We start from the raw sequence: 23,617 nt of genomic DNA on the forward strand, positions 1-23,617 counted from the left end.
TTCAGAGGAATGGGAATCCAAAAGCTGGAGTAATTCCTATACACTATACGCTTTAAGTAGGATACAAAACTTAAACTTGTTTTAGCATGCAGTTAATAAACCAGCCACATGAGTGGCAACTCCAGGGCTGTGACATTTCATTCTGAAGTCTTCTTTCTAAAAGGAATCGACAAATACACTTTTGGATTACTATCCGTTCTTGGCCTTAATTCCTCACACCTGCTTCTTGTCTCATTTACATCAAGGATCCCTTAGCCAACCTAGCCACTGGTCATGATGGCAGGAAGATTTGTTTTTGCTGTGCGCCTTCAAGTTGTTTCCGACTTATGACAACCTTAAGATGAACCTATCATGGGGTTTTCCTGGCAGGATGGGTTCAGAAGGGTTTGCCTTGGCCCTCCTCTGAGGATGACCAAGTCTATCATCCTCAGCACTGGGTGCTCAGGTTCACCCAGTGGGTTTCCATGAATGAGCAGGGATCCAAGCCCTGCTTTCCAATCAGTCCAACACTCAAACCACTACACCACACACCTAACATACATGCGAATTCCAAGATACAGTGGGCCACCTCTAGTTAGGACTAGCAACTGAAATTTAGGACTGGCCAGATGTAGTCTCAAATGTAACTTTTCTAAACAACACAAAGAAGAGCCTGTCAGAGAATGCAGCATCCTTATAAGAGGACAGGGGCACCCACTTCCAGCAAGCACAACTGCGGATACCTGTACTTAGACTATATTGGGAGTTACATATTACCAAACTGCTCCAAGGGCACCTAGTTACTCAGCATTGCTCAAAGGATGCAGCTTGCTTTGACACTGAAAAGTGTACAACGTTTGGCAGCTAAGTGTCAAATGGCTTTGTTTTGCAAAGAACAGCTTTAGACAAGATGGAACTGTAGAGTTGGAAGAGACCTCAAGGGCCATCAAATCCAATCCCCTTCTTCCATGCAGGAACTCACAATCAAAGCACCCCCGACAGACAGCCATCCAGCCTCTGTTTGAAAACTTCCAAAGAAGGAGACTCCTCCAGACTCCGAGGAAATGCGTTCCACTGGTGAACAGCTCTTACTGTCAAGAGGTTCCACCTAATGCTTTAGGTGGAATCTCTTCTCCTATAGTTTGAATCCATTGTTCTGGGCCCTATTCTCTGGAGCAGCAGAAAAAAAGCTTGCTCCATCCTCAATATGACACCCCTCCAAATATTTAAACAGGGTTACCATATCACCTCTTTACCCTCTCTTCTTCAGGCTCAACATCCCCAGTTCCCTAAGTCTTTCTTCATAAGGCATGGTTTTCCAGAGCCTTCACCATTTTGGTCACCCTCCTCTGGACACAGTTCCAGCTCCTCAGCATCCTTCTTGAATGGTGGTGCCCCGAACTGGACACAGTATCCCAAGCTTTACTTGCTTTCACTTAGCTCTCCCAGATCAGTGTTACCATGCTTGTAATCTTTTTATCTTAACCTTCCAACAGTGTGTAGAAGAGAGATTACATACAATACCTTTGCTCATGGCCCATAATTCACTTAAAACACTGGCCTGGATACACAACATGGCTGTTAGAGTTAAAGCCACACACCTTTTGTTCCCTGCTCTCCAAAGGAAACAAATTGCACCATGATACACTGCTATCCATGTTAACAAAACTTTCTGCTAACGTACCACTGACGGTTTACCTAGTCCAACTTATTTTCCGCACTGGACAGGTGGCTATTAACAAGATAGTTACCACACGGAGAGAAGCAGACTATAGCAACTGTTGGGTATTAATGTTTCCTCCCATTTCAAATGGTTCTCCAGTGTGTGACATCACAACTTTTCATCTAGTCAGAATCTTGTTTGCATTTAAGATGTCTTGCATGCTCCTACACAAGGAAATATCTGAACAGTTACAGGAACTTGTGGAAATTTTTCTGCCACACTTTGCAACAAAACAACAAAAAGAACAGCATGTTAATTGTATTTCTACCTCAAGCCTAAGTTACATTTATCCTCCCAGTGCAGAAGTGGGAATTATCTGTACCTCCAGATGCTGTAGAACCTCAGCAGCTACCTTAGCCAGCACTGTACAAGTCACAAAAGCTGTGGGATTTCAAAAACATCTGGAGGAACAAACAAACCCCATCCTAGTGTACATTCACTGTCCTTTTCCAACCACAGACTGCCAAAATAAAGCTGCTTCGGGTCTCTTTGGAGGTATGCTGTTTAAATGATGCATGCATCCTAAGAATCTGGAAGCTGCACCCCAGTGCTTAGGAATGGAGTGTGGCTTGGTGCAACCTCTGGACTCTTAGGACCCATGCATCATTTAAATAGCATACCTCCAAAGAGACCCGAAGCAGCTTTATTATGGCAGTCTGTAACAGGCCCAAGACACCTAAATGGGCCACTATACAAGCCAGCTGGGGAAAGAGGTTTGAGTGTTGGATTAGAAGTCAGAGGAAGACAATCAAAATGGTGAAGGGTCTGGAGACCATGGAGCCCTATGAGGAGAGACTTAGGGAGCTGGGGATGTTTAGCCTGGAGAAGAGAAGGTTAAGAGGTAATATGATAGCCCTGTTTAAATATTTGAAGGGATGTCACACTGAGGATGGAGCAAGCTTGTTTTCTGTTGCTCCAGAGAACTGGAGCAGGAACAATGGATGCAAGCTCCAGGAAAAGAGATTCCACCTCAACATTAGGAGGACCTTCCTGACAGTAAGGGCTGTTCGACAGGGGAACACACTGCCTTGGAGTGCAGTGGGGTCTCCTTCCTTGGAGGTCTTTAAACAGAGGCTAGATGGCCATCTGTCACATGGGGTGCTTTGATTGTGGGTTCTTGCATGGCAGAATGGGGTTGGACTGGATGGCCCTTGAGGTCTCTTCCAACTCTTATGATTCTATAACTCTGGAGAGCAAAGTTCAATTCCCCACTCAGCCATGAAACCCACTGGATGACCTTGCACAAATCACACACTCTCAGCCTCAGGAGAAAGCAATGACAGAACTCTTCTTGGCAAGATTTGTTCAGGATAGGTTCTCCTTACAGTCACTACAGTCACTATAAGTCAGAAACAACTTGAAGGCATGCAACAACAAAACACAAGGTATATGTCTTTGTTAAGAGATTCCTCTGGTGAAAGGATTTAAAAGTATCCTCTTACCCTGTATTACAAAATGCCTTCTTACTTGCCCACACACAGCCCTCTTGTAAATAGTCCATGGGCTTCCAGTACTTGCTGTACTTATCAACCAGCCATGAAAAAGGAAGCATAACACTATTATGAGACCCTCTATACGGAGTAGCTCCAGAACCACTGAAAATATCCAAACGCCCCATCACTGCAGGCTCCTTCACATTTACCAGCAAACTTTCTGTCCAGCCCAAGGAGTTTCCAACGCTGTAGGCCATTTTCAACCTTGTTCAAAGTGAACTGCACCTACAGAAGATGTGACTACATGGCCTTTATGCCTTTCCTGTAGCTCTGTGGCTGTTCCATTACAGATCAGATAATGGATGCTGCCCTCGAAGTGCAGTGAAGTGGCCTCCACATTCAATTCTATTCCAAGCCGTTCCTAGAAGCTTATACTACCTTAAAGCAAAATGAAGCGGAAGGATTTATTACATGGCTTCTATCAGAAGCAGACATCCAGACAGGTTCTTAGAAAACATACCCTCACCCTAAAAATAGTCTGCATTAAGGCCACGGGGGTGTAATGCTACTTAAGTTATTTGTCTGCTATATTTAACATTTTCAGATGGAATTTTCTGAACAAGGGATCATTACAACAGCAAACAGAGTAGCAGAATAGGAGTAGCTAATCCTAATAAGATAGGAGCAGCTTAGCAAGTATAAGCAGCAAAGCTGAACCAAAAAATACTGTAGTTTGAAAAGTGTAAAGATATCCTAAGAGATTTCCAGGATATTTAAAGTTCAGGAGTTGTACCTTGAATAATACAATTATTTTATCAGCATCAACTATTGTGTCAAAGTAGGGATACTTAGGTCTTGAGGATATTACCCTGGTCCCTCTTAGTTTCTTTCTCTAAAAGACCATTTTTCTGTCTTGGGTATCTAACCAAGAGAATTTTGAGCTGTTGCACATGAGTTTTTGGGTGCTATCAAATCACACATTCATTCAAAAATCTCAAATCAATCTCTCTCTTTGGAGCAATGCTGCCCATTCTGAACAGACTGCTGGAATTTATGCTGCAAAAGAGTACCATTATCCAATGGATCTCTGTAGGAAAGGCGAAGCAGACAAAATGTATTTCATTATGCAGTCTTTGGTCCTTTGGGGTCTTCAGCTCACAAGATCCAGGAACTTTTCATCCTGAACACTGAAGTGCCCAGAACCAAGCAGAGGCCCCAGAGGCATGTCTATAGATCAGTGATTCCCAAATTTTGCTCCTCCAGGTGTTTTGAACTTCAACTCCCAGAGGTCTGAGCCAGCTTGGTCCACAGGCAGCAAATCTGGGAGCTGAAGTCCAAAACATCTGGAAGACCACTGCTATGGATAGTGGAGATGAAGTTATAAGCCACAAGCAATGAATCCCCCCATTATAAATCAGCCTTCTAGTATTTGAACCAAATAGCCAAGTTATCGTCATTCTTATCCTGGAACGAAGAATCATTCTAAATCCTGTCAACCCCAGCCATGAGTAGGATAGGCTGATAGTGCTGTTTGAAGAAATACAGCCCCTCAGGGAGATGCATTCAGGAATTGTTACTTGGTTTGATTCCTTTCACTAGATGAGATTGCATTTCTGACACCCTGCTTTTGACATTTAAAGCCCTGCAGTTATTATTTCCTCACAAATGTCCATTATTTAATCCGTACTGCCATGGCAGCAGTAACAATATACAGGAAGAATGATCCTTCAGGCCATGTTTCACTGAATCAAAACTGAAAGAGACTCCAAGGGTCATGAAGTCCAACCCCATTCTGCCATGTAGGAATATACACATTCTCTTGGAAAGTGGTGGAGTCTCCTTCTTTGGAGGTCTTTAAACAGAGGCTGGATGGTGATCTGTTGAGGGTGTTCCTGCATGGCAGAATGTGGTTGGACTGGATGTTCCTTGTGGACCCTTCATCTCTATGATTCTAGGTAAGACGCCCCCCCCCTTAAAATTGAAGATTGTGGAGAGACTTGGATAAAACCTTGTGCACTGAGTATAAAAGAATAAGAATGTCTCTGCTTTGGCAAAGCGACCTCTTAGTAGTGTCTCTGTTCCAACTCTGCCTCCTGCCAGGAAACGTAAAGCAGTGACTATGCAAGAAAAGCTTGTCCTCGGAGATAAAGACCAACAAAGAGTCAATGGCAGAGCAAGCAAGTTCTTCACTGCTCTCCTCTTCAATGGTCTTCTCAGCAAACAATTTTTACTGGATAATCTGAAACAAAGGACTAGGCCATTTGGGGGAAAGAATCTGCAAAGCAACAGGATCTGTTCTCCAATAATAATAATGTTCAGTCTCTGCTGATGACCTCAGTGCTATTTTAAATCACTTAAATAGAAATTACAATGTAAAGCAAACTACTTAGATTAATTCTCTCTAAGCCAAAGTACAAAACATTGTGGTCTTCACTGTAAGTGTTACATCCTAGCCAGCATAGCCAATGGTGAAGAATAATGAGATTTGCAGTCCAGCATCTGGACACATGTTCCCTACTCCTTCTGTAAGCAGTGCTTTGAGCAAAACAATGGGGGGATGTTGTTATTGTGGGTCATTTAATTCTAAACACGCTCTCAGGGAGAGCAATTAGATTTATCCACAAACATCATTGCTAAATATAAACTGGTTACTGATGCAAAAGTAGATAGCTGCCATGAATTCTATCACCAATGTTTCAATCATACCAATTCAACACACCATTAGAACGACGATGTAACGTCATAATTAGAGGAACTGCATCATGTGGCTCTTGAGCCATGCTACTAGATCAGGCCGTGAGAAGCATAAATCCGCAGGACTGTCCTACTGAACAAACAGCATGCATGTTTCTTTAGAGATATACTAACCCTTTACAGTATGAAGACAGTCTCTCACTGAACAGTTGTTCTGCACTGCAAGGAAACAGACCCACCATTTGTAAATCAGCAAACACTGGCTTGGCAGAAAGTGATTCTGCCTATTTCATAGAATCACAGAATGATGGAAGAGACCACAAGGGCCATCAGTCACAAACCTCACAGGCACCATGGTCACTATGACAGGGGCTCCAGGCAGTTAGGAGGATTCCCCAATCTGACTCGTGTATCACAAAACCAGTCTTCACACTTCTACCTTCTCAAAAAAGAGTATGATTAAAGAAGAATGAAAACTACGCATAAACAGCTAACAGTCTGCTTCCACAGATTCAACCGTCTGCAGCCTGAAATGGTTTTCTTAATATATAAATTTCCATAACCTTGCTTTTGCCATTTGATTTAAGGAACACCATTTTACTGTGCTACTGTATTCAATGGGACTTGAGAATCCATGGATTTTGGTATCCGCAGGGAGGTCCTGGAATCAGACTCTCCAGAGCAGTGGTCCTCCAAATACTTTGGCCTTTGCCTCCCAGAAGCCCTAACCAGCTTTGGGCCTCATCTTCCAGAATTCCTGACTGCTTGCCAAGCTAGATCTGGGAAAGGAAGTCCAAAACATCTGCAAGGCCAACGTTTGGAAATCACTGCTCTAGCAGATGCAAGGTCTTTACTGCATGAACACAAGAAACATCAATGACAAACTACAGTCTAATTAACACTTCTCAGAAGAAATACACAAGGAGAAAGTTTCATACAGCCTTGTACACACAACTTGCACCCACACAAGACAAGGGAACAGGCAACAAAAGCCCTCTAGACCTAACCTGTATGTGCCAGGCTTTAATTTCATGTCAAACCAAACAGGTGCTCAGTAAAACCTTTGCCCGTCCTCAAACTGAGCAGCCAGGTCCCACGCTTGCCAGGAACCAAGAGGAGTTTCCTCTGGACAAGGATGGGCAGCCGTCCACAAGGCCTTCCAGAGGAAAACCTCTCCAGAGCCTTGGTCAACAGCAGAGAACTCTGGCTGAAACCCGGCTGTTCCTGGAATCCAGCCAGATGCTTCCAGATACGTCTTCTTTGATCCCTTTCGCACTCACCACCTAGAATCCTAGAGTTGGAAGAGACCACAAGGGCCCTGATCCAGTCCAACCCCATTCTGCCATGCAGGAAATCCAGATCAAAGCATCCCCATTGACAGATGGCCATCCAGCCTCCGTTTGAAGACCTCCAAGGAGGGAGACTCCACTGCACTCCGAGGAAGGAGTGCATTCCACTGTCGAACAGCCCTTACTCTCAGGAAGTTCCTCCTAATGTTGAGGTGGAATCTCTTTTCCTGCCGATTACATCCATTGTTCCGGGTCCTGTTCTCTGGAGCAGCAGAAAACAAGCTTGCTCCCTCTTCAATATGACATCCTTTCAAATATTTAAACAGGGCTATCATATCACCTCTTAACCTTCTCTTCTCCAGGCTAAACATCCCCAGCTCCCTGAGTCGTTCCTCATAGGGCATGGTTTCCAGACCCTTCACCATTTTTGTCGCCCTCCTTTGGACACATGGCTCCAGTTTCTCAATGTCCTTTTTGAATTGTGGCGCCCAGAACTGGACACAATATTCTAGGTGGGGCCTGACCAAAGCAGAATACAGTGGCACTATTACTTCTCTTGATCTAGACACTATACTTCTATTGATGCAGCCTAAAATAGCATTGGCCTTTTTAGCTGCCGCATCACACTGTTCACTCATGTTCAACTTGTGGTCTACTTGGACTCCTAGATCCCTTTCACACGTAGTTTCATTCAGCCAGGTGTCACCCATCCTATATCTGTGCATTTTATTTTTCCGCCCTAAGTGCAATACCTTACATTTCTCCGTGTTGAATTTCATTTTGTTAGCTTTGGCCCAGCTTTCTAGTCTATTCAGGTCATTTTGAATCTCGATCCTGTCCTCTGGGGTATTAGCTATTCCCCCTAATTTGGTGTCATCTGCAAATTTAGTAAGTATGCTCCCAATTCTGTCATCCAGGTCATTGATAAAGATGTTGAATAGCCCTGGGCCCAGGACAGAGCCCTGTGGGACCCCACTGGTCACTTCTCTCCAGGATGAAGAAGAGGAGCCCTGGCTGAGCATGATTTGGGGGAAAGAATGTGGGTTCATGTGGGTCTTTGAAGGGTGTTCCCTATTTGTAACCTGCTGCCCTGCCTTGAGGCTCCTCAAAGGCGAGGGGTTCTTGCTGCTGCTGCTGCTGCTGTTCTTCTTCTTCGCTCTCTCCTTCGGGAAGCCTGAGGCGGGGAAAGTACGACCTCTTGGAAGCCTAAAAGCCCCAGAGAAGCCCGGATTCCTTCCGCCCAACTCGCAGGGCCTCCGGGTCTTGGCCCCGTTCCCTCCGCCTTCATTGAAAGACCAGAAGACCCTTCCTCCCTCTACCCCCCCCCCCCCCTTTTAAAGCCTAAGAAGAGCCTTTTCGCTCATCCTTCCCCCTTTGGAAGGAAAGCTCTTGCTCTTCTTGGGGAGGGGGGGAGGGGGCCTAAACACTGACAAGAATAGCTCCCCTCCTTCATTAAGAAGAAAAGGAGACCCTTGAAACCCCCCCAGATTTTAAACCTCAAGCCCCCCCCCCCCGAATGAAGGCCTTCGGGAAAAGGAAGGTTTAAAGCCAGTTCGTTGATTCATAAGCAATTCAGGAAGCGCCTGGGGGCTCCCGGGAAGGAGAGGGAGCGGGGCACGGAGAAAGGGCCTTCCTTAGCCTTAGCATCTCTGCAGGAGGAGGAGGAGGAGGAAGGCGGCGGGCGACTCACCTGCTCGGCCTCCAGCGACTGACTGACTGACGGCGCTCTCTCTCTCTCTCTCTTCCCCTCCAAGGGCTAAAATGGCGGAGGCTCCCCCTCCCCTATCACTGCAGCGGCGCCTCCACTGCGCACGCGCCGGTCGCGCCCGCCCCCCTCTGCGCATGCGCACGGCTCGAGGGGGAAAAAGCCGTTAGGGCAACGCCCGCGCCAAGGAAAAAAACCCTCTTCCTGCCCCCAGCATGCAACGCGGAACCCTTCGCGCGAGGGACGACGGGAGGCGTAGTTTTTCCTTCGAAAACCCTCCCCTCCCCTCCCCGCCCGACATCAACAAAATTAAAAAACCTGGCATTAAACAAATAACAAACGAGAGGCGAAGACAAACATTTGTAGATGTAAAATAAATGTGTAACCGACCTTTAAAAACCCTCCTTCTTCTCAGCGGACGCCTGCTGCACCGTTGAGCCGAGAATGACTAGGCCTCACCGCGGGTTTTAAGGGCCAAGGCCCAGGAAACAGAATCCAGTTCCACAGCGCCTTTTGGCCCCAAAAACACACCGGATGCTAATGATGTTAATTTGGCGTTTTAATCAATGGAATACGGGGGGAACACACTCGGGGGAATGCTGGGGAAATAACCCAATTGACTGCTTTGCCTGCTAGGGAATCCTGGGAAGTGTAGTTTCTTGTGGCCCCAGAGTTGTCTCCCTGACAGAGAAGGCTCAATTTCCCACAAAATACAGCTCCCAATATTCCCGGGGCATTTATAGCCCTCTCAAACTGGAGTCTTATTTCTGCAGTGTGTTTTGGAGCCTTTAACTGCCCTGCTGGCTCTATGCTGCGGAATCCTGGGATTTGTAGTTTTGTGAGACGCTCGGCCTTCTATTGCCAGGGAGCTCTAGCGCCACGGGAAACTACAGCTTCCAGGATTCCACAGCATTCATCCATTATTCTTTTTTGGTCAAACTAGGATTATTTCTGCGGTGTGGATGCAGAAATAAAGCAGAGTCTGTCTCTGCTTCTATGGCTATGGAATTCTGGGATCTGTAGTTTGTATGAACTCTGACAAAGGATCAATGTCTCACAAAACTACAGATCCCAGAATCTCATGATACTGAGCCATGGCAGTTAAAGTGGTGTCAAACTGGGTTAATTCTGCAGTGCAGACACACCCAAAGCCAAAGGCCCCTTCTACATCACACAGCTACAGCACCGTTATTCTACTTTTAACTGCCATTCCGTGGTATTTGGGGGTTTTCGAGTTTGGCGAGGAAGTTCAAGATCTCAATGGATGAGATTTTTACCCCCCCCCCCTTAAACTTTTAATCCCAGAATTCCATAGGACAGAAACCATGTGCGGATGAGCCTCATGACTTTGAGATGGGATGCCTTATATTATTATTATTATTATTATCATCAGTGTTGTAAGATTTGCACAGCGCTTTACATAGTAAGAGTCAAATAAAATGGGGGGGGGGGAGAGAATAAAATCATAGAGTCCTAGAGTGGGAAGAGACCCCAAGAATGGCCCTGATCCAGTCCAACCCCCTTCTTCTGCCATGCAGGAACTCTCAATCAAAGCATTCCCATTGACAGCTGGCCATCAGCCTCTGTTTAAAGACCTTCAAAGAGGGAGACTCCATCACACTCCAAGGGAGTGCCTTCCACCCTCGAACAGCTCTTGCCATCCAGAAGTTCCTCCTAATGTTGAGCTGGAATCTCTTTTCTTGGAGCTTGCATCCATTGCTCCATTGGGTCCTAGTCTCTGGAGCAGCAGAAAACAAGCTTGCTCCCTCCTCCATATGACCTCCCTTCAAATATTTAAACAGGGCTCTCATAGCCCCTCTTAACCTTCTCTTCTCCAGGCTGAACATCCCCAGCTCCTTAAGTCTTTCCTCATAACATCCAGAGGTAGCCGTGTTGGCCATATAGCCAATCTTTTCACACTTACTGAGACAACCAAAATGCACAATTACATGTTGCAAGCTTTCAAAGTCACACTGGCTTCTTCTTCATCAGGCAAACAGGAGAAAGAAATTGAAGGTGTTAGTCCTAGGCCTTCATTTTGCTGTTTCTGGTCTTCGTTCAGATAGTAAGGAGGGCTATTTGCAGGCTGGCATGTCCCTCTTTGGCCATGCCATGCCACTGCAAGATTTTCAAATTCAAGGAAATTTAGTGTCCATCTGCAATTCAAAGAAGATGCTTCCTTGGAATCCAGCATGTCTCCTTCCTTTGGGAAGCCAGGGGCTTCTATGCAGGTAGAGAACACTGGATTTCTCAAGAAGTCTTCATGTTTTGCATCTTTCCTCATAAGGCATGGTTTCCAGACCCTTCACCATTTCTTGTCGCCCTTCTTTGGACATGCTCCAGCTTCTCAACATCCTTTTTGAATGGTGGTGCCCAGAACTGGACCACGAGGGCCCTCCAGTCCAACCCCAGTCTGCCATGCAGGAAATCTCAATCAAAGCATCCCAATTGGCAGATGGCCATCCAGCCTCTGCTTAAAGACCTCCAAAGAAGGAGACTCCATTACACTCCCAGGAAGGAGTGTGTTCCTCTGTCAAACAGCCCTATCAGGAAGTTCCTCCTAATGTTGAGCTGGAATCTCTTTTCCTGGAGCTTGCATCTGTTGCTCCATTGTCTCCTGTTCTCTGGAGCAGCAGAAAACAAGCTTGCTTGGGGACAGGGTGATATAGCCAGGGAGCTCACTTACCTGCTTTTTCAGGCTTACTCTTCCTAGTATTTCCCACATTTCTTTTAAAATGTATTTCTTGAGCTTGTTCCACTCCTACCAGCTCCCCAAATTTCCACTCAATCTTTTATTCTCTCCAACGTCTTGGCTTTCCTCCCCACCACCTTCCTCAGAGACACTTTCCTCCTTTCCTTCACTCTTTTGCTCCTTTTTTGAAAACTGCTCCTCCAAGGAGACAGGCTTCATTAAATCTGAGTCACAGCTTTCTAAGGCAGGATCCAAAACCATTTTCCAGACTGGGGCCCTGTTCCAGGAATAAGAGGAAGCAAAATCATTTCCAGAGAGTACTAACAGCAGATAGCTATTTCAGAAAATGAAACTGCGCAAACCTCCGGGAAGTAAGTAGACATGTAGTAATCTCACTGAGCATTTCACAAGCCTCACGCAGAAAGCGGGCATAATGAATAAAACAAGCCACACTGAGAACACGTGGAGTCCAATAAAACTATTTTATAAATAAAAACACAGAAGATGGTTTTGATTGATATGAAATTTGGGGAGGAGGGGGCATATGTGTGACACGGGGAGATAGCACCAAAAGAGGAGGAAGGAAGCTGAAGGGAAAACAGGAATTGTGGAGTAGTACCTGGACAAGGAAGGAGGAGCAGGGAAGAGAGGGGGGCAATGTAGCATCCAGGAGGGCATAAAAAGGGATGGTTAACATGGCAGGGGGAATAGCCCAAAAGAAAGGCTAATAATGCAAGCCAAAAAGGGTGATGGACCACCTGCCAGAAGACTTGGAAGAGGGCAAACATGTAGAAGAACTAATATCACAGTTCCAGTGAAGGGTAAAAAAGAGGAAAAGAAAGCAGCAGGGGAGGTACACCACAAAAAACAACAAAATGCACAAGTACCAAAGAAGAAATGGTTGCCAGTGATACAGATAGGACATGGCAGGGAGAGTCCCTGGTATGGCAGATAGCCCAAATCCAGCAGAAGGCAGGAGAGATTGGCAGAAGGATCCTTGACAGAAGGAGAAAAACATACACATTGGAGTAGCTAAAGTGTGGCAAGGATGTTATGCCCAATGGCACACAAAGCAACTGTGCCAGGGCGCATGCAACAGCTCAAGCAAAACAGGTCCCAGCTACTCCACTCAGGTGAATATTCCTTCCGCTTCTACACAGGGAACTGTTGAAGATGCTAAATCCCACATGACAAAATTTGTGTGTGCCCTTTTGCAGCTATATATACCTGCACTTCTTGAACAGGGCTGTTAATAACAGTCTCTCATCCATAGGAATGCTTTAAGTTGTAGCTGGCTTGAAAGCATGCAACATATCCCATCATACAGATTTAATAAAATCCGCCTTCGATATTGATGTGCGAGAGCAGTTAAAGATAGGATTAGGACTCATCCAGAAGGGCATGCAGCGGAGGCATTGGTAAAAGACGTAACTGACTCGAGGGCATGCATCTATCATTGCTGTCTGCCTTCAACTCATTTCCGACAGACAGCAACCCCAAGGCAAAGCTATCCCAGGGTAGAAGACTAGGTTTGTTCAGTGAGGATTGGCTTTTGCCTTCCTCTGAGACTGGGAGAGACAGTGTCTTGCCCAAGGTTGCCCAGTGGGTTTCCATGTCCAAGTGGGGATTCGGACCCTAATCTCCCAGAGTCCTAGTCCAACACTCAAACCACTAAACCGTACTGGCAACCATCCTGAATGAAGACGTCTCTAGCCTCCTGAAATACTCTACCACTGTTGTTTTCTACGATTTACCAAACAGGAGTGCGGTGCAGCACCTGAAGGCTAGAAATGTCGCCACAAGTAATGCGTCTCCCAATTTGATGCCAGAATGGCTGTTCTCTGGCCTAACTTCAAGTAATGCAGTGTTCCCATGGAAATCATTCTTTTTCCAGCAGAGCAGCCTGGGACTGGTGGTCTTCATTAATTCCTTCAAGCCCCAAATCAGTTGCTGTTTTATCCATAAAGAGAAGACAATGATGGAAGAAGAAGGGAAGCAAAGCAAACGCAGGGAGAAGCAAAGTGGGAGAGATATTATCGTCTGCATCCATCCTGCTATCTTTTCTCTGGCTCATACAAGGTTTGAGGCTCAGGTTTGTAAAGCCTGTTTCTCCTTGCACCACCAGAGTATTCCATATTCCGTAATCACAGTATTCAGAGAGATCTCACTCAAAGCCCACTCAGCCGCAGCTGGAGGTGAAGGCAGCCATGGCAGCTGGCATGCAATGGGCCAGCCCAACTTGGGACAACTTTCGGGACAAACATGGTCCTACAAGGCCTTCCTAGGTTTGAGAGATGTACCCCTACAAAGCCCTCCCCGGTACTAGGAAAAGTTCCTCTTGTGCTTACTCAACAGGGAAACAATTCAATAAGAAAAAGGTGAGATTACTGTATATACTCATGTATAAGTCTAAAAATTTTGGCCAAAGAATTGACCCCAAAAAACTGAGTTGACTTATCCATGGGTCAGTGTAGGTACTGTACTTTATAACTCTTATTTTAAAAAGGAAACACCACCTGGAGAAAGTCAAAAGCATAATCTCCTGGAATCACTGACCCCACTCTATTCTCTCATCCATCCAGCCTTTACTGTGAGCACAAACATGCCTGATGGGATTTTGTAATATTGTTGGCATTGTTTTGCGTTGATTCATCCTTTGTTACATGCCCCTAAGTTTTGCCCTCAACTTATCCATGGGTCATGTCAAAATCCTTAATTTTGGCCCCAAAACCTGCCCTCGACTTATACATGAATTTGACTTATAGTTGAGTATATACGGTATAGTTGTCCCTCCATATTCGCTAGGGTTAGGGGCACAAGAGCCCTATGAATGTGGAAAACCGCCAATAACAAAAACACCATGTTTTTACCTGAGAGGACAGCTCTCTAGGAATCTCTGGGTCCTCCAGGGCAACTCTGTGGTCAACATTCGACAGATCCTGACCATAGAACTGCGCCGGAGGAGCTACAAATGCCTAGTAGAGTGTTCTCTCTAGAAATCTCCAGCGCTTTCAGTGTAACTTTTAGTTAAAGTTGCCATAGAGTTGCACTGGAGGACCTAGAGATTCCTAGAGAAAACATACTAATCAAATCCGTGAATTATCAAATCCGCAAATATCAAAGCCACAAATATGGAGGGATGAGTGTATATAAAGCACAGCGTAGCTTCTGTCGTACCAAAGGAGGAGAGAATCTACCAAAAACAGATAGTCACCTCCAGTGACTGGTAGCAATGGAGCTGCAGTAAGGCAGTTTGATACTGGAGCAAAATTGTAGATACCAAAAAAGCATAGACGTGTGCATGGTTAAAAAGCAATCCCTGAATTCTGCACAAAGATAACTCAAATGACTCATTCGTTAAAGTGTGTAACATACAGATTTACCCAAACTCCATGTTCTCCCTTCTTTGGCACAATGAACACTCCGTTTCCGATATTTAGGAGACGACTGCTCTCATGCCACCCCTGACGCACACATGCTCCTGGGTCAACTGCTGACTCCTCTTTTCCTAGCCAAGGACCTGGATCTAGCAAAACTTTGCAATGTCCAGTGACACAACTGGCCCAACTGCCTCTCACTGCTCCAAGGGCTGCCACTGCAACCAAGTACGGCCCTCTGACAGAAACTACATCAAGGGGGTCCCTCAAATCTTAAAACAGCTCTACACAGAAGAAAGGGATAAGGGGTCGGGAGGCGCTCCAACTTTCATGCAAACAGGCCTGGAAGGGGTACACTGACTGCTTGATGGGAGTAGAAAGCAGAGCAAAGCCTTATTGAATGGGGCACAGTGAGCGGCCAAACAGGGAACAGAAGCACAGGGTTTTGTTCCAGGTCCAACTTGTTTATTCCATTTCTGCTAATCTACCAATAGGACTATAAGGGGAACTCCTTCGACCCATGGAATAAATTAAGTTGCAAATCTATCTTCACAAGTATGAGGTTCAATACACTTACTTTCCTTCAAAAAAGTTGAACTGGAAGCTAAATCATGGGGAAGCGCCGATGGGAGGGTCCAGGTCATAAACTGGAAGCTGAAATACTGTTTGTAGAACTGCAGCAAACCAATGTAAGGGCAAATAGTGTATAGATCCCTGAAAACCTCCCCCTCACTCAGTCAAATCAGTTTTTGTGATTGTCAAAAGAAAAGAATGAAAAACAAATAGGTCTCTCTCTCACACACACACACACAAACATCACCAGAAAGAAAAAGGGAAAGGGAAGAAAGCACCAATGCACAGTGATCACAGCTACGCAGGAAGCTGAAACAAAATGGCGAATGAGATTGGGAGTGGAAAACACAGACAATTTCTCAATTGATGAGAGGCGCAGGACTGAGAAAGTAACAAAGAGTGCAGAGGTGCTGGTTAAAAGGTTCCAGCAGGACATCCGAAGTAGAAGCGGCAGAGCGAGAAGACCATTTGCTATGAGCACTGATGTAGAAAAATCCATTTTGGAGAGGTTTTCCTTGCATTTGTGGATGCATTTTTCCAGAAGGGAATGGCACTCGTACCTTTGGTACTTTCAGGAACATGGTGAGACAGTAAATAGTGGCACTCTCGCTACTGGCCCCAGTCAAGACCTCGGGAGGCAAAGAATCAAGGAGGAGCGCAAGCCGTTCCCCGGGGATTTTGGCATTTCCCCAGGGAGGCCCTTGTTACAGTTTTGGAAGCCATCAGCCATGGCAAGGGGAGATCTCTACAGCCTGGGGGCTCTCACTTCATCTCGCAACCTAGTGTGTGAGTAGTCACCTAGTGTGCGTTGCTACAGGAAACAGACTGAAGACAAACCAAGCTGGATTTGAGCCCTGCGTCTCCACCCCAAGTTATGGAAAAGGTGGAGAGTCTTCCACCCGCAGGGAAAGAAGCCATCTTCAGCCCGACAAGAGGCCAAGGGCCCTTAAGGTTCTGAGTCTTCCTCTGTCGGGGGAGAGCTGAACCACCACCGAAGCGCACTGAGCCTCTCCCCGCCACGGTTGGCCAGCTCAAAGGAAGTCAAAGACCCCGTAATTCTTGGCTGCTTGACAGAAAAGAACACAAAAAGGGGCGAGAAGAAAGAGGGCACGTGTTTAGGGCAGAAGAAGTGAGCCAGCATGGAAAACACAGGTGAGCGGCGGAGGCCCAGGCAGATGCAGATTAATAGGTTAGAGAAAGGGTTAGGGGGCCGGTGCAAGCGGGGGGGACTCGCGTCGGCAATCCAGTCCAAGGGCGGTTGGGTCCACTCACAGGCAGGGATTAGAATCAAAACATTTTAGTTCAGTTTATTTTGTTTGGTTTTTTTCCCTTTTCATAATTATCAAGACCAAAACAAAAAAAGGCATTCCCACAGGGACTGAGGCTGGGCCATTCTTAGGAGACAAACCGTTGCGGGCAGCAGACATACAGGGAACAGAGGGAGGGACGGTGCTGTTTCACATTACATCCACAAAGAACTCACTGGGGTTGCCCATGGCCATTCGGAATGACTGTCTACTGGCTGTTAGTTCAGGGGGCACAGAGGCCAGGTCTCGGCCAGGGGGAGCGCCCGGGGGTCCCAGGGCAGCAGGCGGCGGAGGCATCAGGAGCATGGGAGGGCTGTAGAGAGGCGGGAGGCCGGGGGGCCCATAGGATTGCTGGCTGTGGTGGCTCCGGATGCTGTGGGCCATGGAGTGGTGGCTGCGCTGGCTGGCTGGCACCGAGCGCTCGCTGGCCGCCCGCTCCCGGCGTATGCTGCTGCGACTGGTGTGGTCTGACTCGCTGCCACTGCCGCCCGATTTGGACTCTCCAGGCTTGGGCTCTCGCTCCTTCCTCCTCTCGCTGCCACTGCGGTTTGAACCACTGCTCCGGCTTCCTATAGAAAAGAGGAGAGGATTCAAAGATATAGCCATGTTAGTCTGTAGAATTTGTATGCAGAGATCTTGCAGCACCTTTGAGGCTAACGGAAAGAAAGAAGTTGGCAGCAGGAGCTTTCCTAGACTTAAGTCTACTTTCTGAGATGCATTTGGATCCATAATACAATGAGAAATGCACAGCAGCTGCTTCTGCAATCCCAGTGACTTGAATGGTACATCAAAAGCACTGACAGGAAGTAGACTTAAGTCTACAGAATTTCATGTTGCCAATGCCTTTCTTTCAATTAGTCTGAAAGATGAAATAATTAAGAGGATATTCTTGGTGGCATTCTGGCAGAGGAGAGAGGAACAGTCCCATTACAACAATGAAGGTTTTTTTTCGGGATACAAGTCTTGCCTTGCCGGATGAAGCCAGAGGTTCATCCAGTCAAGTGTTTCATTACCAAAAATGGTCAGCCAGAAACTACCAGAATACTGTAAGCAAAGCACAGAAAGGTATTCCAGCTACTAATTTATCCCTGCATCGATAAATCTGTCATTCGTGATCTCTAGAAAAGTTTCCCCACAGGTTTAAGGGACAGTATAATTGCTCCCAAATCATCATCTCACCCCAGCAATTCCACCACAGCTGTTATTTCCTCACACCCATCTTAGGTACCTACTTTATTCATTAATTCATTATTCATTAATTTATACCCTGTCTTTCTCCCATTAAGGGACCCAAGGCAGCTTGCAAATTAAAAAAAACGTTTAGGTAAAAATGTACTACTACAAAAGTTTAAAAAACAATAATGAATACACATTAGTTTGGTTAAAAAGAACATCGTTAAAAATAGTTTGAAATAAATGTTGAAATGTATTTAAAATACATGTTGATATGAATAAAATCAATTTAAGGCCTGCCTAAATAAAAAATGTCTTAAGCTGCCAACGGAGAGGAATCAGAAAGGGAGTTAACTCTTGTGTTACATCTACCCTTGTGATGGTACAAGACTGTAAAATATGCATGTGTCCTAGAATGGATAAAACAAAATGCATATGTATATGTTTATTTTGAGGATCATAAAGAAAGCAAATGGATAAGCATATTTTTCTATGAGTATACATAAGTGTATATTCATGCTGACCTCCTACAGTAATAGTATTGAGGTAGAATCAAACCACCACCTCATATTCTCCAGATGAAAACCAAGACACATGTGGCCAAGTAAAACGAGTGTGGTCAAGATGGCAAAAGTCACTGAGGAGGCTAGAAGAGGCTGTGGTGCTTTGCTTTTGCCTGAACTTACTGGAAAGGGCAAGATTCTGACCTCTCCACTCCTCCCTGCTGAGTTAATTGATGTCAAGGAGGCAGACAGAAGTGCTGCTGGACACTTAGGGCGGAAAAATAAAATGCACAGATATAGGATGGGGGACACCTGGCTGAATGAGACTGCATGTGAAAGGGATCTGGGAGTCAAAGTAGACGATAAACTGAACATGAGTCAACAATGGGTTGCAGCAGCTAAAAAGGCCAATGCAATTTTAGGCTGCATCAATAAAAGTATAGTGTCTAGATCAAGAGAAGTAATAGTGCCACTGTATTCTGCTTTGGTCAGGCCCCACCTGGAATATTGCGTCCAGTTCTGGGCACCACAATTCAAAAAGGACATTGAGAAACTGGGGCATGTCCAGAGGAGGGTGACTAAAATGGTGAAGGGTCTGGAAACTATGCCCTATGAGGAACGACTTAGGGAGCTGGGGATGTTTAGCCTGGAGAAGAGAAGGTTAAGAGGTGATATGATAGCCCTGTTTAAATATTTGAAGGGGTGTCACATCGAGGAGGAAACAAGCTTCTTTTCTGCTGCTCCAGAGAACAGGACCAGGAACAATGGATCCAAGCTGCAGGAAAAGAGATTCCACCTCAACATTAGGAAGAACTTCCTGACAGTAAGGGCTGTTCGACAGTTGAATACACTCCCTCGGAGTGTGGTGGAGTCTCCTTCTTTGGAGGTCTTTAAGCAGAGGCTAGATGGCCATCTGTCGGGGATGCTTGGATATGCATTTCCTTCATGGCAGGGGGTTGGACTGGATGGCCCTTGTGGTCTCTTCCAACTCTAAAATTCTATGATTCTTTGGTCAACAGGAATGCCAACCTGGGATTGGGAATGTAGCCTTTTTTGGATGGGGTTGCTCTCCCTCTGAAATACCAGATTCATAGCTTGTGTGTGTTCTTGGACCCAGTGCTGCCCCTGGAAAGCCAGGTTGCTGCAGTGGTCAGGAACACTTCTGCCCAGTTTTGGATGGTGCACCAGCTGCGTCTGTTTTTGGGGAAGGCAGATCTGCCACAGTGGCTCACACATTAATTACCTCTCATTTAGACTACTGTAATCTGCTCTACATAGAGTTGCCCTTGAAAAGCACTTGGAAGTTGCAGCTAATGTTGCTAGGAGTGCCTTTTTAGGGACCACATGGGTCCTGAAAGAACTAGACTAGCTCCCAATTTGCTTCTGAGCTCCATTCAAGGTCCTGGTATTGACCTACAAAGCCTGGAAGGACTTGAGGCCAAGATATATGAAAGACCGCCTTCTCTCATATGGGCCTTCCAGAAATTTGAGAGAGCCTCTGTCGCATGGCAGGGGGTTGGACTGGATGGCCCTTGTGGTGTCTTCCAACTCTACAATTCTATGATTCTATGTGTGTCCCCATAACTTCATGAATACTTCATGAAGCAAGGTTTGTAGCTTCTGTAGCAGCCCCTCATCTGTGGAATTCTTCACCCAAGGAAAGTAAGCCGGCTGCATCTCTTTTAAGTTTCCAGCATGCACCCAAACCAATGCATTCAGTATCTGAAATTGCTGTTTTAACTGTTTCAAAACTGGGTATTAAGATTGTTTTTAGACTGCTTTTTGAAGTTTTTAAAGAATATTTTAATGCACTTTTAAAAAAATGTTTTTGTCATTGAACTGTTTTAATTGGTTTTTATTTGTTCATCACCTCGGGGACCCAATACAAAAATACTTAAATGAATAAATATAAATGGAGCGCAAACTACTTTTGAACTTTGAACTCTGTTTGCAGCAACTAACACAAGCTTGAGGATAAAGAAGGAAAGTGGGAGGAGTAGACAGATATTGGGACACCTGGAGGGTATGCCTCCTGGAAGAAGCCAAAAGTATTGTCTGGGATTGAGCAATCTGTAATCTGGGTGTTACTACAGGGAAGGCTCCTTCTTTACTTATTTTGCCAAGCTTTTCTGGTCCAAATGAAATCTCCCCAAAGTCTCAACAGTTCTCAGATCAAAACAGTCCTTGGATCAGGCAGAAGTGGCTCAGTGGGGCATCACTTTCCACGATCAGCTGATGAGATACTGAAGGATGTTCTGAACTTGGAAAATTGAGTTTATAAGCATATTCAAGATCTTGATCAGGGATGGGCAACTGCATGGGGATGTTGGGCCACAATTCCTCTCTATAACTCCCCAAGGCCTGCATTCCCCTCACAGAAAACCCAAAGAACTCCTGCAGTCCCTCTAAAAATAGCGACAAAGTGTAATCATTTCACTTCCTGTTGTGATTTTGAGAGGGACTAAAGAGGACAAAGAAGATCTTTAGGATACTAGTGAGGAGGCTTTAGGGGCTACAAAAGTAGGATTCAGGAGCTGCATGTGGCCCATGGACTTCACTCTGGCCACCCCTGATCTAAATGCTAACAGAGGTCAGCAGGAATAAAATCAGCTTAAATAAACCTAGAATTCAGAGACATAGCTGTGTTAGTCTGGAACATCAGTATGCAAAGGGATCTTGCAACACCTCTGAGACTAACTATGCAAAAGAAGTTGTATTTTAAACTTTCACTCAAATAAACCTAGTCCTTTCTTCCCAGGCAAAAGCACAATCATACTTCAGAGGAAACCTAAATACTCAAATTCAACAAGCCAAGTCAATTGGGTGCAACCACCATTACGGTGTACAAGAGCTTTCTTTTCCCACCTAGCGGACATTTACCTTCACTGTGCTGACTGCCTGCACTGCCTCCTCCATAACTATAACCTGGATCAGGAAACCCAGGATGGGGGTTATATGGATGGGGTGGTGGGTACTGGTATGGGAAGGCCATGGGCCATGGCGCAGCTCCTGGATGGGGTAATGGAGCCAATGTGTCTTGATCAGAGGCACCACTGGATCCATCATGGTCATGCAAGGACAGGCTGGCCATGTCTGCAAAAGAGAACCAAAAAAGGCAAAGGTTAATCAGAACAGTGACAATCATATGGTGCCACTGAGTGGCATTATCCTCTTCTATTACCTATGAAATTCTTGCTGGACTAAAGAAATGCAGGTGTGTGTGTGAGACATGGGTAGATGCTTAATTCCATTAAGCCATGAGTATGGCTTGGATGTTAAAGAGTGGATATGTACTCTCTCAGACTGCCAGGGGACAGGACGTAAAGAGAAAGGACAACCTCAGGATTAAGGAAACTATGTGGGTCTCCTTTCTGTGCCCTTAACAAACTGTTGCATAAGAGCCTCCTAGCAGAAGCCTCAGGATTTTTTGCTCCAACATCCCCCAACCCCAGTGTCAAAACAGGGGCCATACTGCCGCAGAGATCGCCAAAGATGTAATAACACTGCTCCGAGAAGGTGATCTTGTTGACGGTGTGTCGGATGTAGCCAGCCTTCAGCAGGTTGCTGGCATACTTGCGGGATTCTCGCCGGTCAGTGAAGCCTTCCACATGGTGATAGAGCCAATCTACCACATCAGATCCTGTCAACAGACAGAAGCAACAGGGACTCAGCAAGGAAAAAGGAGAGATGGCAGGAAAGAGGGGAGAAGATCCTTGGAGTGGAGCTGATTCAACCCTCCTTTTTGCTAAACTCCAAGTCACTGGGCTTAACTGAAAACTCAGTTTGCATGGCATTCCACAATCTCTGTCCCTAGTCTGTTCAATAGGAGTTACACCCAGGTAATGGTGCACAAAATCTCAGACAAAGCGTACTAAAATTTTGAACTATTTTTAGCAGTAGTGAATGTCGATATGGATTGGCACTACCAGATAGATGAACCTTGAATGAAACAATCACATCCCTAAATATTTTTGGCTATATGACAGCAAGGGGACAGGCATATATAAGGTACTTATTTAATTATTGAAACATTTCTAAATCCAGGAATCATTTCAAAATGTATTACAATAAGAATAAATTACATTCTAAAACCATATTGAACTATATAAAACTTGAAACAAGTTAAAACCATACACACAGAGATACACACACATAAAGGATAAACCCCCAAGGATATTTTTAATAAAATAATTTTTTTATGGGGGTTTTCAGGCTCTGTGGCCATGTTCTGGAAGAGCTTATTCCTGACATTTCGGGAGCATCTCTGGCTGGCATCTTCAGAGAATGCTGGCATCACTTCCATTACTCAAGGATACAAGTTTGGCACCAGATACCATGCATAATTCTGCAAGAGGAGTCTCTCTAAGGATGAACAGCTTTTTATGCTGCTCCTCATGTACATTCCCACAGCTACCTTGTTCCCCTTATAGAGACATGGTGAAGTAAATATGATTTATTTATTTATTTATTTGTTTGTTTGTTAGGGTCTAACAATGCATCTGTTAGAGAGACATGCTGAACCACAAGGAGTCCTCCCACAATATGTCATCCATTTTCTGTGGGGAGAGATTGAGACTTACCAATGAAAGCATTGGGGATGGTGATCTTCAGCCACATGCGGTCACGTACCTCCAAGCCTGACTCAGGAGAGGCCATAGCTTTGACAATGGTGGCCATATCGCTGTGGATGGACAGGTGAAAGTCATCGAGGCCTGCGGGTTGGACGGAGGGAAGGGAGGCAGAGATGAGAGGGGATGGAAAGGTAGAGGAGAGCACATGGAGGTGCCACACACAGAGGGAATGGGGGGCAGGGACCAATACATCACAGGCACAGCCTAGAAGCCATTAGTTTTTCTACAGTACCTCTCTGAACTATGTAGCAACCAGCTGTATGTTCCAAAAAGTTTGTAGCATCTCAGGCTGGGAGAGAATGTTCAGACTCCTGCCTGCCATTTTGCTACAAATTGTCATTAACTCCATTGAGAACCATAACCTCCACAGACATCCACCCAATGTATGTTTCTACCTTAGCTCTTCCTTGAGAAAGCTCCAAGTACCTAGATTAGGTCTTCCCACTAGGCATTGATCAAGGACACTGTTGCTTCATTTCAACAATGCTACAGCTATTCATAGATTTTTCACTATGCCAAATATATAGCGTCCAGTAAA

The 23,617-nt window shown here is 45.5% G+C and overlaps 2 protein-coding genes across 4 annotated transcripts in view; both read right to left on the reverse strand.

The window, feature by feature from the left end:
- Window positions 1-8,920, reverse strand: part of LOC149317853 (AP-2 complex subunit mu) — a 38,448-nt gene extending 29,528 nt beyond the window's left edge. The window contains exon 1 of the mRNA XM_089508560.1: window positions 8,809-8,920. The gene's annotated coding sequence lies outside the window, so the exon portion shown is untranslated. The remainder of the gene's footprint in view (window positions 1-8,808) is intronic.
- Window positions 8,921-11,980: 3,060 nt separating this feature from the next.
- The window catches only part of LOC149317854 (segment polarity protein dishevelled homolog DVL-3), a 59,202-nt gene continuing 47,565 nt past the window's right edge, over window positions 11,981-23,617 (reverse strand). For 2 of the 3 annotated variants that reach the window (XM_089508562.1, XM_089508561.1), the window contains 5 exons: window positions 23,029-23,160; window positions 21,921-22,088; window positions 21,329-21,541; window positions 16,949-17,341; window positions 11,981-16,528 (listed from right to left, as the gene is read on the reverse strand). In XM_089508562.1, the coding sequence (XP_089364688.1) occupies window positions 16,497-16,528; window positions 16,949-17,341; window positions 21,329-21,541; window positions 21,921-22,088; window positions 23,029-23,160 (938 nt within the window). In that variant the 3' untranslated portion in view covers window positions 11,981-16,496. Of the gene's footprint in view, window positions 17,342-21,328; window positions 21,542-21,920; window positions 22,089-23,028; window positions 23,161-23,617 lie in introns of all 3 variants that reach the window. The other variant, XM_089508563.1, reaches the window with a different exon arrangement.

Source organism: Sceloporus occidentalis, unplaced genomic scaffold (genome assembly GCF_023333645.1).
Source record: "Sceloporus occidentalis isolate IW3139 unplaced genomic scaffold, rSceOcc1.0.p SCAF_2, whole genome shotgun sequence".
Lineage (NCBI taxonomy): Eukaryota > Metazoa > Chordata > Lepidosauria > Squamata > Phrynosomatidae > Sceloporus > Sceloporus occidentalis.